Source organism: Castor canadensis, chromosome 16 (assembly GCF_047511655.1).
Source record: "Castor canadensis chromosome 16, mCasCan1.hap1v2, whole genome shotgun sequence".
Classification (NCBI taxonomy): domain Eukaryota; kingdom Metazoa; phylum Chordata; class Mammalia; order Rodentia; family Castoridae; genus Castor; species Castor canadensis.
This window is the reverse complement of record NC_133401.1, coordinates 86418770-86438474: the sequence shown is the minus strand read 5'-3', so window position 1 is coordinate 86438474 and position 19705 is coordinate 86418770. Positions and strand designations below refer to the sequence as shown.

The 19705-nt window shown below is 54.0% G+C and overlaps 1 protein-coding gene across 2 annotated transcripts in view; it reads left to right on the top strand.

Moving 5' to 3' along the window:
* Positions 1-13655, top strand: part of Stk10 (serine/threonine kinase 10) — a 74366-nt gene extending 60711 nt beyond the window's left edge. For both annotated transcript variants that reach the window (XM_074057793.1, XM_074057792.1), the window contains 7 exons: positions 1600-1692; positions 2233-2362; positions 3509-3633; positions 4597-4785; positions 5177-5302; positions 7095-7208; positions 11421-13655. In XM_074057793.1, coding sequence (XP_073913894.1) covers positions 1600-1692; positions 2233-2362; positions 3509-3633; positions 4597-4785; positions 5177-5302; positions 7095-7208; positions 11421-11561 — 918 coding nt within the window. In that variant the 3' untranslated portion in view covers positions 11562-13655. The remainder of the gene's footprint in view (positions 1-1599; positions 1693-2232; positions 2363-3508; positions 3634-4596; positions 4786-5176; positions 5303-7094; positions 7209-11420) is intronic.
* The last annotated feature ends 6050 nt before the right edge of the window (positions 13656-19705 follow it).

Genomic DNA, 19705 nt, shown 5'->3' with positions numbered 1-19705 from the left:
CTATTTGTCTGGGCTGGCCTCAAACTGCAATCCTCCTGATTTCTGCCTCCTGAGTAGCTAGGATTACAGGCATGAGCCACCAGCGCCCACCTTCCCACTTTCTTTAGATTAGTGTTTGCATGGAATATATTTTTTCATCCTTTGATTTTTTTTTTTTTTTGAGACAGACTCTCATTTTGTAGCCCAGGTTGCTGGGATTATAGGGGTGGCACCATGTCTGACTTTATCCCTTTAGTTTAACTTGCTGTTAACATAGGTTTCTCACTGACAGCATATATTAGGCTTTGAGCTTTGAATATCTGATCTGCAAATCTCTGCCTTTTAATAGGGATGTTTACACCATTCACACTTAATGAGATCATGATTGGTTTTGTTTGTTCCCTCTGTTTTTTGTTTCTCTGTCCCCTTTCCCTACGTCTTTTTAGAGTATTTTAGTATTCATAGTACCCACTTTAATTCATCAGTTGGCTATTTGTGTGTTTAGTAGTTGCTATAGGGCATTGAAATACGGACCTTTTCAGGCTCTATTTAGAGTTCACACTTTAGTGTTTCAGTTATATCCCAGGAACCTTGTAACCACATAAATTTCTTTTAGTTCCCACAGGCAGACAGCCCTGTTAAGTCAGATAAGACACAACTTGGATGGATCTTGGCTCTGTGTCCCTAAGCCTCAGCTGTACTGCTTAGGGTCGGTCTCCCTCACACCCGGCTCAGGGCTGAGTCTAAGGCTTGGGCACGTTCATACACTGAACTGAGGCGTCCCCTCTTCTTGCTGTCTCCTTCATCCCACATTCCCTGGCTGTCTAGACCCTACTTCTTGGTTCTCTAGCCAGAAATGAGGTTTCTGGTGGAGATTCAGCCACCCTTTCTATTGTACTGCGTCCAGGCCGGCACTGTCTCATTGCTGAAGAGGGCAGAAGACCTCCCTATACAAATGTCTGCTCGTGCACACCTGCAGGAGGTAGCGGGGTGGCCCACCCTGAAACACAGGAAAGAGAGCGACTTTCACCCAAGTCAACAAGTGTCCTGAAACTTCCACCTGCCCTGCAAGGGTCCCGGCTGCATCCGAGCCAATCCTGAGGCCAGGGCGCAGAAGGTGCTGCCTGCCTGGCAATGTCATCTGGCCAGTCTAGGGCTAGACGGGGCTAGAGGGACCCCATCTGCATCTTGGGGACCCAAAGGGCAGGAACCATAGCGTGCATTCTTGCGGGGGGACATAGCGCCCCCAGCTGGAGCAAAGACATCTTAGGCATTGTGATACGAATATGGATACCAGAGATCTTAGATATTGACGGCCTCGTTTGCAAGAGTAAATATGTCATGGGTTGAGAACGATTAGGAAACAAATGTCTGAAAGGTTTGTGAAGAGGCAGTGATTTTCTAAAATGGCAGAGAAGAACAGATAAACTCAGATCTGAGATCAGAAGGGAGGGAAGCCAGGCAGCACAGCCTCGCCTGTGCAGTCAGGGAACCGCCTGAGGGACTGGGACTGATGGGGAGCGCTGGGCCCCGCCCACGAGACCCGGCCCCGCCCACGGCGCAGGGTTGGCAGTTTCGCAGGTGGGAAGGGCTCTGATCCGACCTCGGCATCTCCTGCAGGTGAAGAGCGAGGTGGAGAAGCTCCCCCGGCAGCAGCGCAAGGAGAGCATGAAGCAGAAGATGGAGGAGCACTCACAGAAAAAGCAGCTTCTGGTGAGTCCCCAGCCCTCCTTGGAGAGCAAAGGGGTCTGACGTTTGAGACCCGGCGTGGTGGTGACCGGTCCGTTTGTCTTTGCCCAGCTCTCCTTCTGAATGCCTTCACCGCCAACCCCACACACCGTGATCACCTCCTCCATGCAGCCTTCCCCACAGCCCTCCCCTCCCCTCTGTCGTAGGGCTATTCGTGCATCACATCTTCACCAGCCCAGAATGTGCTCCTGCCGGCTTGGTGTCATTTGGAGTCTAAAAGACATGAAATCCTTGATCTCTCAGACCTGCTCATCCTGTTAGCGAAAACCTTGTCATTCCTGACCCGTCCTTTCCCTCCAGCCCTCCATTGCCCCCTGAAGCACTGCGCACTTGGACACACGCACAAGCACACCACGTGTACGCATTTTCAGTCTCCTGCGTCTCCAGTGTTTTCCTCTCATTTTTCTACCTTTTCTTCCCTGGTTGTGCCCACCTTTCTCCTGGCATAGGAACGCAGAGAGTCGCCCGAGCCTGTGGGTAAAGTCCTGTCCTTCCTCCCCACAGGACCGGGACTTTATAGCTAAACAGAAGGAGGACCTGGAGCTGGCCATGAAAAAGCTCACCGCAGAAAACAAGCGTGAGATCTGCGACAAGGAGCGCCAGTGCCTCAGCAGGAAGCAGGAGCTCCTTCGAGGTGGGGCCCAGCGTGGGGGACGCCAGCTCGCCCCAGAATGACCGGGCGAGGACGTCCCAGCCCTGGGAAGTGGGAGCAAGAGAAACCTCCTGGGTCTTCTTCAGCCTGCAGCTGGAGAGACAGACCTCACAGAAGCAAGCCAGGAGCAGGGCAGGGTGCCGGTTGCTTTGTGGACGTTATTCTAGAAGTCAGGAGGAAATGAGAAAGCAAGTGTAGATAAGTGGGCTGGGCCAGCAGGCGCAGGAGAGATGGCTGGCAGCCTCACCTGAAAACGCTCACGAGTGGCATTGGTTTTCATGCCTTGGTCTCATGGAGTCCTGGCCTTGCCCTGTGAGACAGTCCTGCTGTGGCCCTATTTTTATAGAGAGGAACCATGGGGTTGAAGAGTTACACTTTGGTTGGGCGTGTCAGTCTGTTGAGGTGGCTATAGTGACACACCGTCGACCGGGTGGCTTAAAACCCACAGAACTTCACTTCTTGCATGTTGTAGGGCTGGGAAGGCCATAGTCTCAGCTGTGCAGATTCGGGATCTGACAAGGGCTGCTTCCTCAGTGGTGGTACATCTCATACCCGGGCCTCCGTCTGAGCCCTTCCCGTGTGCCTGGCAGGGCAGCAGAGGTGCCCTGTGGGTTGTATCAAACACATCTCCTGGCGTGCGTGGCTCACGCCTGTAATCCTGTATACTCAGGAGGCAGAGATCCTCCTGATCTCAGCTTAAAGCCTGCAACAGTCCACCAGACCCCATCTCAAAAAAAAAAAAAATCACAAGAAAAGGCTGGTGGAATGGCTCAAGTGGTAGAGCGCCTGCCTAGCAAGTATGGAGCCCTGAGTTCGAATCCCATTGCCACCAAAAAAACCAGCCTCCCAAGGACGTTTTCTCCTCAGGGCGTAGCTGAGCCCATTTGGCAGAGGTGGGAGGCTGAGATCTGGGGAGGTTTTCGTATAAATCCCAAATCCGAGACACTGCCTACCCTCCCCTGATACCGGGAGCTGGTGTCCCTCGGGCTTTGAGGAAGTTTCTGGGACTCCAGTGAGTATCCGTGTACCCTGCATCTGAGTTGGGCAGGTTGGTCTTCAGCCAAGGTGAGGGGTCCAGGCGGAGGGGATCTCTCTGCCAGCTCCTCACCTGTGGCATGTCCTCTGCAGACCGGGAGGCAGCCCTGTGGGAGATGGAGGAGCACCAGCTGCAGGAGAGGCACCAGCTGGTGAAGCAGCAGCTCAAGGACCAGTACTTCCTGCAGCGGCATGAGCTGCTGCGCAAGCACGAGAAGGTGGGTTGGGGACAGTGTGGTGTGTGGCACGGGGGGAGCTGGCGTGACTCGGGGGTGCAGTGTGGGTGTGGGGCGGTGTGGCATGGAGGGACGGTCTGGGCACGGGGGGACCGTGTGGCACGGGGACGGTGTGGCCCAGGGTGGCCCAGGGGGTTCTTTGGGGATGTCCTCCTCTGGCCCCAGAGCAGAAATGGCCCAGCAAGCCCCCTCGCTCCTGAGTGCTCAGGCACTCTTCTCTTGCCCTTGCCTCCCTCTCATCCCATTTAAATCCCCTCTGTCCTGTCTGTTCCCTCAGAATCCTCTCAGGTGTCCCCCAAAACCCCACATCCTTTAGGGCGCCTCTAAGCTACCAGTTCTGGTAGAGGCCCTGCCCTGTGTGACCAGACTATTTCTATATCTGTGCTGATTGTTGGTCTTAGTTCAGTGCCCATAGTGGGGACAGTGACAGGTAAGCTGGGGTCCGGAAGCACAGGTGCTCAGAATAGGGGTGCCCAACCTGGCTAGCAGTCATGGAAAGCTTCTTGCAGGAGGTGGTGCCCATGCAGAGTTCTGAAATAGAACCAGGTGTTGGGGAAGGAGAGAACCCACATTTGAAATACAAATTTACTTCTGCCACCAATGACGGTGGTGTACATTTTCCTGGAGCCGTCGGCACACCTTCACCAGGTCCGTGAGATGGCATTTGGAGGTTTAGAATCAAGACATTCCTAACAGTACAGTTGCTCGTTGATTTATCCCCGGCTGCTGTCCCCATAATCCCGTCACAGTCCCATCACAGGTCAAAACCGCACTTAATCTGCCCAAGTGTCCTGGCTTGGTGGCAGGACCCCGCACTTGGGTACTGCACAGTGGTTTCCCCGTGGCAGCGGGAACAGGAGAGGTGAAGTGACACACGCGTGCCATGAGGTCCGCGGCTCCCAAGTGGAGCCCAGAGCCCGCTGACCTCCGCCCGGTGTCCCCCAGGAGCGGGAGCAGATGCAGCGCTACAACCAGCGGATGACGGAGCAGCTGAAGGCGCGGCAGCAGCAGGAGAAGGCGCGGCTGCCCAAGATCCAGAGGAGCGAGGGCAAGACGCGCATGGCCATGTACAAGAAGAGCCTGCACATCAACGGCGCAGGCAGCGCCTCGGAGCAGCGCGAGAAGATCAAGCAGGTGGGCGCGCGAGCCGGGCCCCGGCCCTGGCCCTGGTCCAGGTGGATGTACCCGGTCATGGCCTGGACGCTTCTGCCCTTTGCTGGACGTCATTTGCTGTGACTTTGTCCCTTCACCTGTGTGCCTGCCACCTGTAGCTCCCTGTCCTGTCCACCGAGCCCCAGTGGTGTCAGTGACTGTGACTCAGGCCCCTGACATTCCTGCAGTCACATTACCAGGTCACTACCCCGCCAGTGGGGGCTCCTGGAGGCCGAGGCCGGGTCACCTGTCAGTGAGGACTTAAAGACTGGGGCACAGCCTGAGAGGGCTGGGCACTGGCCTTGCAGGCGCAGGGTTGAGGTAGCCCCGGCCCAGCCCACTGCCAGCCGGGCCCATCCTGTGTCCTCTGCAGTTCTCCCAGCAGGAGGAGAAGAGGCAGAAGGCGGAGCGGCTGCAGCAGCAGCACAAACATGAGACTCAGATGCGGGATATGGTGGCCCAGTGTGACAGCAACATGACTGAGCTGCAGCAGCTCCAGGTACGGCCTCAGGTTCCCCCAGGCGGGTGGGGGCCGGGGAGTCCAGGTGGAATCCTGCTGCACTCGGGCTGTGCGGGGTTGGTGACTCGCACCGCCCTGCAAGCCATGCCCTTCACGTCCCCAAGCTGCATTGAGGGTTTGTAAAGGGCTGAAGCCACTGGACCTAGGGCCCAGTGTGGCAGGCTGCAGAGCTTCTCACTCATTGCTGTGTCTTAGAAACACACTTCGCCTGGTGGCCACTTTGTGGAAATCCCCGGCCTCTTCAGGCTCCTGGCTCTGGTTTGTCCCATACCTGAGCATCACCTGCAAGCTTCCCGCCCAGGAGCTGCAACTTGGAGCCCCCTAGTGGTGGAGCAAGGCACTGTCACACCTGAGAGAGGGACTGGGCCAGCTCAGCCTCTGGACCTCAGGAGAGCATGCAGGCCAGTGGACCGTTCTGTAGAGGCAGGGGGCATGAGGACACAGTACAGCAGGGAGGCCGCCAGGCAGGGCTGTGCCGCCTGCCGCCGCGTGCATTTTAGACAAACCTCTGTATTCCTGCATGTGGTTCCCGTCCTTGCCTCCTGGAGTTACCGTTTTGGTTCAGTTAGGACCCGCAGAGTCTGGGCACAGCCGGTCCCAGGACCTCAGTGTGGCTGTGCCTGTGGTTTCATCAAACCTTTTCCAAATCCTGGAAGCTTACCTTGAGACCCAAGGTGTTAAAAATCCCGAGGGGTCTACTTTCCCTCCCAGTGGGGACGTGGTGTCTGAGCACAACAGGGGGTGGGAGAGTCTTAGCCAGGTCCCTGGCCCTTGTCTCTTACCAGAGATCTGCCCCGAGGCAATGATACGTAAGGCAGGGAATTGGGTGTAAATTGTACACATTGTACTGCTATCCGTCACACTTGGACAAAACATGTAATTACACACCATGTCTGTACGTAAATATTTACACGTAAGGCTGCCAGGTGTGGCTGTGCACATCCATAGTCCCAGCTGCTCTGCAGGCTGAGGCAGAAGGACTGCTCAGGCCACGAGTTCTAGGCTGTGGTGTGCTGTGCCAGTCAGGTGTCTAAGACTCAATGGGATTGATTCTGGGTGTGGCCAGTGCCCTCCAGCCTGGGCAGCAGAAGGGACTCCTGTTACTTAAAAGAGGAAAAGAGAACACCGTGGGTCGTGTGGCTGGAAATTCAAGATTGGGATGTCACTGTGTCAGGTTCTGGTGGGGGCTGTCATCGTCGTGGCCTGCAAAAGACCATCTTCTCACTGTGTCCTCAAGGTTACAGAGAGACAGAAAGGGAGAAGAAGAGGAGGAGGAGGAAGGGAAGGAGGAGGAGAGGGAAATGGAGAGAGAGAACTCTTGCTGACAAGCTCTGCTCTGTCCTGTCAGGCCACAAATGCCACCCCGGGGGCCCCATCCTCATGACCATCTAACCCTAACTTCTCCACCTCCAGACACCATCACTTCAGGGACGAGGGGTGCAGCGTGAATTTTGGGGGAAGAACTCAGTCTGTAGAACAGAAGTTTTAACACAGAGGTATTTATGGCAGAAATCTCTGTGACTAAAAGCGGCTCAAGTGGCAGAGTGCCTGCGTGGCAAGTGCAAGGCACTGAGCCCAACCCTGGTGCCGCACACACAGGAAAGGTGGTTATGTAAGAGCAGCCTGATTCCTTGCAGGAACGTCTCCGTTCTAATAGTAAGCGTGTGGAGAAAGTGCAATGAGCGCGCAACGCTGGTGCCGTCCGCCAGGCATCACGGGTCTCGGGCCTCTGCCCTCACTTTCACGCGTGTTGTGCTGGAATTTGTTTCAGAATGAGAAGTGCCACCTCTTGGTAGAGCACGAAACACAGAAACTGAAGGCCCTGGACGAGAGCCACGACCAGACCCTGAAGGAGTGGCGGGAGAAGCTTCGGCCTCGCAAAAAGGTACCAGGGAGGGCTGGAGGCAGGATGGGGTATTTTTGTTGTTTTTGGTTTTTGGTGGTGCTGGGGTTTGAACTCAGGGCTTCACACTTGCAAAGCAGGTATTCTGTCACTTGAGCCACACCTCCAGTCCCTTTTGCTCTGGTTATTTTGGAGATGAGGTCTCTCGAACTATTTGTTCCTCAATTGAACAACAGTTCTCCCCATCTCAGCCTCCCGAGTATGGAGGATTGGGTTTATGTCTTTAATGAAGAAACTGATTTTGCCCCGCGTGCGTCAGTAAGGACGCATTTTGGTCCGGCAGTCTTAATTCCTCCTCGGGCTCCAGACGGTCGTTCTGCTCATCCTGGCTTTTGTGGCACAGAGGAAAACGCAAATGACGTCTTAATGTTAAGAAAACAGCTGTGGCCTGCTGGCTGCCCCCACCCCGATTGCTTTTGGTTCCCTTGGGGGAACATGGGCCAGGATTTAAGAGCCCTGCCCTGGCCGCGCCACCTCTGCCTCACCCCTCCTGGTGCTGATCGGGTTCAGATCGGAGCCCTGGCGCTTCACGCCCTGTGAGCCCTCATCCTCCATGCTAGGCCTTGCCAGGCTTCTCCCTTTTGCCAGGGACCTTGTACCACCTGCCTTCTTCAGGCCACCCCCCCACACACCCAGGCTGTGTGGGTGGCTCTTCTGTCCCCACCCTCATGAGCTGACCTAGCGAAGGGCAAAGAAGCAGGGAGGGAGACTGGGGGACAGAGGGGCTCCGTCAGACGGTGTGGCAGGAGGGCCCCACAGAAAGGACGATGGCGCCTTAGCAAAGGCCCCACGGCTGGAGCCTGAGGAACGGAGGCCGTGAGGCCGGGAAGCAGTGGTGGCGATGATGGCAGGCCATACAGGGTGGAGTCCAGGGAGGTGGGACCTGGACCAACTCCACTGCAGGGTCTCGAGCAGAGGCCACGCACTGACTCGTGTTTTGAAAGGATGACTCCAGTGCTGCTGGGGCAAGCGTGGAAGCAGAAAGCCAGTAAGGAAACTCCTGGGATCGTCTCGGCGAGAAAGCATGGTGGCTTGGACTAGGATGGCGTTGGGGGGTGGGGGCAGGCACAGTCCCCACGGTGCGTGCTAGTTCTTGCTGTCTTTGGGCGAGCTAAATTCGGGTATTTATTTTATGTGACGGCTTCTGTGGTGATGGGGGCTTGTAAATCTGAAATTCACAGGGTGGGCTCTCAGTCTGGAGACCCTGGGAAGGGCCAGTGTTGCAGTCTTGAGTCCCAAGTCTGGAGGCAGAATTCCTTCCTCCTCAGAACCACCTCCATCTTTTCTCTTAAGGCCTTCAACTGACTTGACAAGGCCCACCCACGTTAGGAGTGCAATGCGCTCTACTCAGTGTACCAATTGGAACGTTAGCCATGTCTAAAACACACCTTCACAGTGACGTCTAGACTGGATTGGGTACCAAGGCCTCACCAAGTCGTCATGTGAGATTATTAACCATCACAGGGCCTCAGTGAGGTCATTTTAAAGTAGAGATCAGTTCTGTGCAGTGACTTGCAGTGCAGGCCCAGGGCATCCTCTCCCCTCAGCTCTGAGAACAGCGTCGTCCTCATTGCCCTCCATCTGGTGTCCTGATGTCCTGAGGTTGCTCAGCTGTCAACCATCACTGTCCCTGGGGTCTGGACAGGAGGCAGCTGCTCACCTCAGCTGTGTGATGACCTTGGACGTCCTCTGCTAATGGCACTTTATGGCTGGCAGCCGGCCAGAGTCCCAGACCTTCTGCCACAGGCCCTGGCTGCTGGCGCTTCTGAAAGGTGACTCAGGTCAGTGGTGCTCCTGCTGACCAGGGTTGATTCCAGCTCTGGGGAATAAATGCTCGCGTGGGTCGCTTGCCTGCTGGGGGCATCTGTGCCCTGGGCACGGCCTGAAGGTGAGCGTACTCCTTCCTCTAGCAGCTGCCTTGGGCCTCGGAGGGGCTCTCAGGGGCACCAAGGTTTGCAGTGGGGCTGCCATCAGACTCTGCCTCTCGGCAGGGTTCTGTCATCAGCCACTTGGGTTGGTGCCAGGGCTGGTGGCTTACATTCTGAAATAAATGGACTTTTACACTCCTGAGTTCCAGTCAGCAGCCTGGAGCTCTGTCCCTCACCTGGGGGCAGAGGAGAAAATGGCACAGTGCACGTCCGCTCTGCCAGCTCAGAATCCCAGGTAGGACCTAAGTAGTGTGACCTGCATCATAACTAACGAGTCAAGAAGGAGGCCTCGGGCGGGCCCCCTCCCCTCCTGGACTTGGGCTTTCAGGCTGTAAAATGTGGCTAACATTTCTCCCTTCCCTTAAAGCCTGTGCTGTGAGCCAGATCTGGCCCTCCACCTGTGTTTGTAAATAAAGCTTTATTAGAACGCAGCTCACTCATTTAGTTTTTGGGTTTTGTTGTTGTTTTTTGGGGTTTTTTTGGTGGCACTGAGGTTTGAACTCAGGGCCTCACACTTGCCAGGCAGGTACTCTTATAACTTAAGCCACTTCACCAGCCCTTTTTTGTGATGGGGTTTTTCGAGATAGGGTCTCAGGAACTATTTGCCGGGGCTTGCTTCAGATCCTCCTGATTTCTGCCTCCTGAGTAGCTGGGATTACAGGCGTGGGCCCCCGGTGCCCGGCTTCCCCTGCAGTTTGTGTGTGGCTGATTTTGCTCTACAGTGGCAGGTTCAGTTGCAGAAGGGGAACCGTGTGGCCGCACGTAGCAGGGGAAGGTGGCTGCCGTGGCCTCGAGAGGCTGTGCAGAGGGACATCTGTGGTCAGCAGAAAGACAGCACAGGCCTGGGAGTCAGACCAACACGGATGGAGGATGCAGGCTGGGCATCCTGAGCCCAATGCCTGGGAGCAGAAGTGTTCTGAGTTTCTTTCAGAGTTTTTCAGATTTGGGAGCAAGTCCATGTTCCATGGATGGAGGTCTCAGGGCTGAGAACGAGTCTAAACACAGAGTTCACTTGTGTTCCTGTACCTTATCTCTGTGGCCTTGGTGACTTTCTAGAGTACTGCAGTTTGATTGTGACCCGTCACGTAGAGTCAGCTGTGCACCTTTCCAGCCACAGCGGACTGGCACCCAAAAAGTGTCAGATTTGGGGGCATTTGGGAGTTTGAATTTTTGGAGTAGGGAATATGAACCCAGTAAGGGTGGTGGGATGCTGGGCACATTGATAAGCCACTCTGTACTGAAAGGTAGCAGCCTAGGGCTCCTGGAGCCAAGGGCACAGACCGATGGACTGTGGGGGGAAGGTGCACAGACTGTCACATTTCGCCTTATTACGAAAGCTGCAAACTGTATTTTTTTATGTTTATTTTGGTGGCACTGGGGTTTTTGAACTCAGGGTCTCAAGCTTGCTAGGCAGATGCTCTACCATTTGAACCACTCTGCCAGTCCTGTTCTGTGTTGAGTATTTTTGAGATAGGGTCTTGAAAACTATTGGCCCGGGCTGGCTTTGAACTGCGATCCTCCCGATTTCTGCCTCCTGAGTAGCTGGGATTACAGGTGTGAGTCACTGGCGCCCTTGTGAAACCCGCCAGCTTTACATATAAGAAGATCCACCCAGAGCTCTGGGTTTCCGGATTCTGACACTCTGTCTGACAGTTAAATGCATGTTCTTTCCTGGCTTTGCTTCCTCTCTGAGCTGGATGCTTGTTTGGGGTGCCATCTTTCTGGAAGGATCCAGCAAGTCTAGATAAACCTGCACAAGTTCGAGGGGCGCCCGAGTGCTTGTCTGCTAGGGCAGCCCGGCCACCCAAGGAGTTCACACACAGAGGCCCCAGTTCCATCGCCTGGCTCTAGAGCCAGGTCCTCCCAGGGAGCTAAGGCGTGTGTCTTGTGGAAAAACTCCCCGTTGACTTCTGGGGCCAGTGCTCTGGGTTGGACTGCTGTGCCGCCCTGACATCTCTGTCCTCCTTGCCGTGACATCTCTGTCTGCACCCTCTACTTCATCTGGGGTTTTCCTGCCAGGAGACTGTCTGCTTCCTTCCCTCCGTGCTTCCTGTAGAGGTGGAGGTGGCGGGAGGACGGGGAGGGGAGGGCGCAAGGGGACATGGTGCCTGCCTTCCCCTTGTGGAAGGAGCAGACATTGTCACCATCACTTCACACTGAGCCTGGGAGGGGCTCCCCAGGGACCACGCTGCTGTGGGGTCCTGTGGTTGGAAGCCCTGCACGAGCCTGTGGGATCCCCTAGCACCATCTGTCCTCTCTCCCTCAGGCTCTGGAAGAGGATTTGAACCAGAAAAAGAGGGAGCAGGAAATGTTCTTCAAACTCAGTGAGGACGCCGAGTGCCCAAACCCCACCACTCCCAGCAAGGCCGCCAAGTTCTTCCCCTACAACTCTGCTGACGCGTCTTAATTCTGGCTGCCTGGAGCCTCCAGGGCCCGTGCTCTGCACACAGTAACTCAGGACCCCTTCCCTCTTGCTTCTGCGCCAGCGCAAGCCAGCTCCTTGTCCTGTGCTGCCCAGCTGTGTGACACAGCTGCCCCAGCATCCCGACGCCTCACTCGCTCCTGAGGGGCCAGGCACTATGGCGTGTTCCCTGACCTCATCCAGCCTCAGCTCCTGTCAGCTGCGGTCGACTTGGGCCGTTGTGGTCCAGCCAGGAGGAGCGGGTGTGCTGCGGCCCGGAGGCCCCTCGTTTGCCACAACCTCAGCTTTGCTGCCTGGTCCCATCCTTGTGGTCTTCCGTGGGTGCCCAGTGATGGAGGACAAGAACCTTACCAGGCTTTCCATTCCCAGCAGCGCCCAGCACGGTAGCTGCTCGGGTGTCCTCCTTGCCCTCCTTGCCCGGCCCTCTCTAAGACAGGCGATTTGTATGCGGGAGGGAATGGAGGAGGAGGAGGCCTGAAATGGGCATCCTGGGGGTCTCGGCAGTTCATACCCTCGTGTCCCCATCCCTGTGCGTGTGTGTGCTTGCACGTGCGCACACACACGCGGGACTCAGCCCCCCACACAACCCAGGCTGCCCGTGCCCTGGCCTCCTGTGCCTCGGTGGGTTGGAACACGTCTGCTCCCTGAGCTTGGGCCTCCGAGTGTGCCAGGTGGAACAGTTGGTGGGGACATGCTGGGTGTTGGCATCAGAGCCCCAGAGAAGGCACGGACTGTACTGCCAGCCTATGGTTCACGTTGGCCCCACGTGGATCCTGTGCTCAGGGATAAATTCCCCACCACACAAGACTCCACAGCCAGGCTGCTTGTGCGGTGTCCCCATCCCAGTCCCCACCCATCTGCAGGGCCGAGGGAGGCTCCTTCCCTGGTCCAGGAAGCACACCTCACTTTTCAGACCAAGCCTGCTGCCTCTTGGACTTCTCTTCAGGAAGAAATGCTTCCTGCCCTCAGGAACATGGTGGAACCACAGGTCTGAGTGTCCCCTGGGCCTTCCTTCAGGTGACCTGGTCTGCCGCCAAGGTGCTGATCCTCCCAGGCCCGGGTAGTATAGCACCCAATAAAAGCAAATGCTCAGCCATCCTGTGTTTGCAGAGCACATCTTTGTCTCCTTGATTCCCAGCCATTCTGAGAAGATGGCTACTTCTCAATGGGCCGCAGTCCTGACATGCCTGTGAGGAGCACAGCTGGGACACCCCGAAGGACTGGGATGCTTGGAAGAGACAAGAAGAGTTTCCCAAATCTTAAATACACAGTAAAGAACCTCTGGGGACAGGTGCCAGTGGCTCAGCCTGTAATCCTAGCTTGGGAGGCAGAAATCAGGAGGACTGAGGTTTGGGGTCAGCCCAGGCAAATAGTTTGTGAGCCCCTATCTCAAAAATACCTGACGCAAAAATGGCCTGGTAGGGTGGCTCAAGTGGTAGTGCACCTGCCCAGCAAGCGTGAGGTCCTGAGTTCAAACCCCAGTGCTATCAAAAAACAAAAAGCTCCTGGGGCTACTTCCTAGACTGGTGAGCACTCAGCTTGCTGCTTGGGCCCTTGTTTCTCGGGCCTCTCTGGGCGCGGGCGCTGGGGAAATGCGGCCTGCAGAACCGAGACCCAGGTCCCGGGAAGGCCACCTGGCCAGTGGGCAGCAGTGCCAGGCATTGTCTGCAGGAGTTTGCGGCCAGGGCCTGGCAATGAGAGGAGTGTGGTCTGGGGAGGTCATCGCTCACATTGTCCTGTCCTTTATGGGATCGCTGCTTCTAGCTTAGTGCCACCGGCTCCACAGCTCCTGTGCCTTTTCGGACAGGGTCTGACCAGCTCTCACAATTGAGTTCTGTGCAATGCCGGTCACCTAGAAGGCCACACTCTGTCCTCCTGCCCGTGCTGTGTGGGGGACAGACGGAAACGTGGCTCCTTCTCGGCCTGTTTTTAGCAGAGTAAATATAACTAACTTATATTTCCCTTTATGGAGTTATTTTTATGTAGTTTCCAAACTTTATATAAAATCTTTGTAAAATGTTCTCCACAAAATTAACTGAGGGAATGTACACGCTTCTAATAAAATAGCAAGGAAATTTGCATTTGGATTTGTTCCTTGAAATTGGGGTGGAAAAGCAGGTGCTGCACTGACCCACAGTGGAGAGAGGGAGGGAGGGAGGGAGAAAAAGGGGAGGGAGAGAGAGAGAGAGAGAGAGGAGGAAAGGCTGGAGAGGGAGGGAGATAGATAGGAGGAGGGGCGGCCACTCTCACAGCTGCTTGTCCTGCAAAGCTTGTGACAGCAGAGTCAGGCCAGTCACAGGCCTGTGGGTGAGGATGTTGCATTGATTCCTGTCTGGGGTGCAAGTGAGTAAGAACTGGCACATCTGCCAATAAGGCTAGGAAAATGACGGAGGTTCCAAGAATTCAGGAGACTGGCAAAAACCCGTGCACTAGGGCATGCAGGGAACTTAGGCGATGAGATCACCCTGCCTTAGCTGATCCCTCATGCTCCAAGTGCCGGAAGTGCTGACGAGGGTAAGACATTGGCACAGTCTTCAACGTGCTTGTCCTCGTGAGAAACAGACCTGGAAAGGCAGACTGACGCTGCCTGACAGAATCAGGGAAGGCTTCCTGGAGGAGGTGTTGCTGTGTCTTAGGGGACAAACTACTAGGGGACCATAATGACATGCATTCAGAGATTGGGACAGAGCATAGGGTAAAGAGTTGAAAGGTCATGAGGCTAGAAGAGGGTCAAGGGCAGCAAGTTTCCCCAACCTAGACCTTTATCCAAGGGGCAGTAGGAGAATGGGGAGGTTTCAGGGGAAGCAAAGCTGGCATTGAGGCTTTAGCAATTCAGGGACAGTTAGGGACTGAGATGGATAGATGAGTGCAGTGTGGCCCCAAAAGTTTGAGGTTTTAGGAAGGAAAAGAAGAATTGCAGGCTCTACGTGGGCAGGGAGTAGGACTTCTAGCTGCCCCCTACCTGCAGTCCCACTCTGGGGAATTGGCAGGAGGATCGAAAGTTTGAGCCAGCCCAGGCTACTTAGGAAGACCCAGTCTCAAAAGAAAAAATCCAGACAACAGCGCCGTCCCTCTTCCTGTCCACCCCTCACTTTGAGGAGGCAGTGAGGCTCTGAGAAGTCAGCAGACCTTGCCACGAGGAGCAGCAACAGGCTGAGAGGCTGATGGCTGACCTCCCTCGGGACACTGGAAGCAAAGCTAGTCCTGAATCTGCCTTGGCGACATGACCTGGGTACAGTCGGAGACAGGCCGTGAGAAATGGGGTTGCTAGGCAGGCGGTCTACCGCTTGAGCCCCTCCACCCGCCCTGCTTTGTGCTGTGTATTTTCAAGATAGGGTCTCACCAACTATTTGCCCGAGCTGGCTTTGAACCACAATCCTCCTGATCAGCTGGGATTACAGGCTTGAGCACCGGTGCCTGGCTAGGGGTGTCAGTTTGAGAATACAGTATATGAGGTTGAACAGGTGAGAAAAATCAAGCAGGAGGGACAGGCTTGGCCCGAAAGAGGTACGTGAGAATCATGAAAGTTTGGATTTCATCCTGGAGACCATGTGTGACATCAGTTTTGTGTTGTAGACAGGTGACTAGCTCCAGCGTGACTGTGTTGGGGGGTCTGGTGACAGCATCTTTATAGCAATCCAGATAAGAGACTTTTCATAAGCAGCCCCAGCCTCTTAACTTTTTTGTGTCCATTGCATGACATTTTGGGGGTGCTGGGGATCAAGGCCAGGATCCCGGTGTGCTAGGCCAGTGCTTATTCTACTGAGCCTGTGTCACCTCGTGAGCACTTGACCCTGTCACTCGCAGTTCTCTGAAGTGCTAAAGCACTACCAGCCTGACACTGCAGTGTCACACTCTGGGCAATTGTCCGTTTTCTGTTAGGAAATTTATCCTTCCGCACAGCCCACTGTCCCCCGTGCTGGGTAAAATCTCTCTCCCCAGCCTTGGTGGTCAGACTTCTGGCAAGTCTCCCAGCTTCCCAAAATTACCTGGTCACTTTCTTACCTGCACTTAGAAGCTTGCAGTGAGCCAGGCACTTGTAATTCTCCATACTTGAGAGACCAAGATCAGGAGGATCACGGTTCAAGGCCAGCCCTGGCAAATAGCGAGACCCCCCCCCATCTCCAAAATAATCAGAGCAAAAATGGGGTGGAGGTGTGACTCAAATAAGTGTGAAAGCCTGAGTTCAAACCCCACGGGAAAGCAGCTCAGTGGTCGATGCTTGCCGTGAGGCCCTGGTTCCATCCCAGACAATATTCACCAAGTGCACTGTAGTCGCTGCAGAACGGGTTGTGACTCCTGTGATCTTCCGGCCTGTGCTGTAAAGCAGATGCGTGGCCTGCCAGTGTCTCCTTCCCATCAGGTAATTAGGAGGTGCATAGCCTAATTACCTAATTAAACTCGGTGGGTTCTCCAAGTTTAATCCCAGTGACAGTGGAGAGCAAGTCTCTGGCAGCCCCCAAGGTCGTGAGGCACTAGCTTTGTCTAGACAGCCGCTGAGATCTGAGGGTGTGGGTTCTCACAGTAGGACCGGGCCGATCATGGCACAGTCCACATCCTCCGTTTCTGCCACGCTGTGCGGCTCCCTCCCGCTCACAAGGCTGTGTCTGGCACCTCCAAGGTTGGAGGTGGGAAAAGGGAGTTAGGGAGGAAAGACAGGAACACACAGCAGATGGGGGTCCCCCTCCTTTTGGTGCTGGGGATTGAAGCCAGGGCCTTGTTTATGCTACGTGTGTCCGACCACTGAGGTGCACCCCCAGCCCAGGTCCCGTTTTTTGGCTTATTTGCCAGGCCCCCAGCCTTTGTGGCTTTGCTTTGAACACTCAGCACCTGAGGCCTTCTTCAAAGACTTGGGCTAATGGGGCCGCTTTGCCCACGGGCACTGAGAGGCAGAAGTGCCCAGGACTGTACATCTGCCCCTCTTGACATGGGTCTTGGCCAGGGAGCGAGTGAGTGGGTTTATGAAAGGCTGGCTGCCTTGAACAAGTCAGGGCAAACTGAGGGGTGATTTGCACTGCCAGCTCCCTGTGGGACCACGCTGACGCCCCCTCTCCATGGGCTTGGCTTTTTCCTCCCTCCCCTGCCTCCTTTCCATTTCCCATTTTCTTAATTAACAGGTCTCGTGGTGTAGCCCGATTCTGAAGACCTGCACTTAGGACATCTGGGACAGAAACAGTCCTAAGACACAGCGTAACGACGGCCATGTGGCAGAGGGTGAGTGTCCTTGACACCAGATGTGCGGGACTGTTGCTAAGATTTATACCTTGGTAGAGGAGACCTGGACACGGCCGAATGCAGCCCTGTAGGTTGTGTGACGCAGAGGGAGCTGTCACTTGAAGGGTCGCAGAGTAGTTTGTTGCTTTTGGGTGATAGTGATATCTGGAAGAGAGAAAATAAGCTCAGGACAGTTTCCAATTTAAGGAAGACATGAAAGTTAGAGGCCTCTGTAGAAGTCTTTGACTCCCACTTCTGGTTATTTGCCCAAAAGATCTGAAGTCAGTTTGTCAGAGACATCTGTGTTCTGATGTTCATTGCAGCACTAGTCACAATATCAGGAAATGGAGTCAACCTCAGTGTCCATCAACAGATGACTCTAAAGAATGTGGAAAATATACACAATGGAATACTATGCAGCCTTTAAAAGGAGTGATTCTTTCATTCGTGACAACACAGATGAAGTTGGAGAACATTGTGCTAAGATAAGCAGACATGGAAAGACGAGTGTCACATGTTGTCTTATCTGAGGAACAGAAATAACTAAGGGGTGCAGAATGGAGATTACAGAGGCTGGGGAGTCAAAGAGGACAAAATGTCAGACTGGAGGGAAAAGTTGTTTGTTCTTTCTTTTGAGTTTTATTGCACAGCCTGCTGAATAATACTGTCTTGTAGCTAGAGGCACAGCTCAGTGGCACAGCAGGTTCTGAGCCAGCATGCAAGAGGCCTTAGGTTTAACAACCCCCCAAAAAGAAAAAGTCCACATACATTTCAGAATTGCTAAGAGTAAATTTTAAATGTTCTCACTATGAAAAAGAAGCATATGAATTAGCTTAATTATTCCACACTGTATCCATAAATTGCAGTGTCACTTTGTACCCCACAAGTATATTCAATTATAAATTGAGAGAGAAACATTTCTGGCCCTCATGCAGGAAATGGGAGCAAAGACTCAAAATGGTGCCTTCAGGTGGGGTGGGGGGTCCACGTGGTCAAAGCTAATGGGTCCAGGTGGCTGAGATGGCTGGCAGGGAGGGGTCACCCTCCAAATCACACCCTAAATCAGAGACAATAGGATGCTTTAGAATGTCCCTTTCCTAGATTATTTCTCCATCCATCCAAGGATCCTAGCGGCTGCTTAATATCTCAAAGAGGAATGCAGAAGCAGGGAGCTCCTCTTTGTCCCCCAGTTTTTATAACTTAGCATCTAAAAGATGTGACAGGCCAGCTGCTGTGGCTCTCCTTGATCCAGTGTCAGAGTGTAGCCTTTTAAATAGTGATTCAAACATAAGTTCCCTGTCTCCTTATCTACCTATTCTGCCTCAAAACAGTGGCATACCTGCTTTGTGAGCACAAAGCCTTGAATTCAAATCCCACTCCCAACTTACAACAAGATATTTTCAAAAGAAGACAAATCGTGCTGGAGCTGGGTGCCCAACTGTCCTGTAAGAGAAATGGAAATACAGGGATGCTCCCTATATGGCCCCATAACCTCCTGGACTAGAGCCAGGTCCTGTAAGGAAGTGAGATTTGGGATGGGGGTGTCTAGAAGTTGCTTTTAAGAACACCTAATGCTTAGGGCCCTTGAGCTGAACATGCAAAAGTGCATCTGCCTCTCCCCACCAGAGGACACTAGCAGCTGTCTCTTGGGAGAACCATCCAATCACCCCCAAAACAGTCTTAGCCTTCATACATCAGGGATGAGTGAGCACCTGTAGTCGTAGTTACGTGGGAGATCCCTGAAGCCCAGGGGTTCAAGACCAGTCTAGGCAAGCAGTGGGCCCATTCTGGATGCTAGCCCAACACTAAGGTTAGTCTCAGTGTGGCCCTCTGGGGAAGTGCTGGCTCTGGTAAGAGTGGAAAAGAAGCTGCAGGACCGGGACTAGTAAGCAGGACAGATAGGGAAATTGAGGCATGGGAAACAGCAGCCAGGAATTTACAAATAGGTATTGCACTGATGAGTAACCTGGGCACCGTGGACCTCTGAGTAGTGAGAGGTGGGGCAAAGCATTGGGTCTCTGCAGGTCATTTACACTGGCGTGTCCTTGGGGTTTTTTTTAAGTGGGGGGCATTTCCCAAATCCAATTCTTTCACATCTAGACCAGGGGCTTTTTAGAATTAGAAGACGTAAGACTGAAAACCTGGCCGGGTGCCAGTGGCTCACGCCTGTAATCCTAGCTACTTGGGAGGCTGATATCAGGAGAACTGTGGTTCTAGGCCAGCCAGGGCAAATAATTCTCAAGACCCCACCTCCAAAATAACCAGAGCAAGAGTCACTGGAGGTGTGGCTCAAGCGGCAGAGCACAAAGCCCTGAGTTCAACCTCAGTCCCACCAAAAAAAAGAAACCCTGAGGTTTTCTGAATCCAACACAGAGCTCCAAAGCCACCTTTGAGCCTCTCCACCAGGCCTTTTTGTGTTAGGTTTTTTTCTAGATAGGGTCTTGTAAACTATTTGCCCAGGCTGGCTTTGAACCGCAATCCTCCTGATCTCTGCCTCCTGAGTAGCTAGGATTATAGGCCTGAGCCACCAGCGCCCAGCACTCAAAGAATTTTATCCTTTTTTTTTTTTTTTTTAATTGGCCATACTGGGGTTTGATCTCAGGACCTTGTACTTGTAGGCAGACGCTTGAGCCACACTCTAGCCCTTTCTGGGTTTTTTATGCTTAAAAATATTTAATGAGTTGCTTTTGTAACTCCTGTCCCATTTACTTCTCCCTGTAATCTTTAACGTGTTTACATTCTCTTAAATAAACGTGGCACTCTCTGATGTGTGGCAGTTAGATGTAGGTGGTGGGGATGCAGAGGAAACAAAATGGGGGACTGTCAAGGTCTGAGTCCTCGAAGGGGACAACGTCAGACAGCAGGGAAACGTGCGGTTGATGGGGAGGAAGAAGAGATGCAAAGCCTCTGGAGAA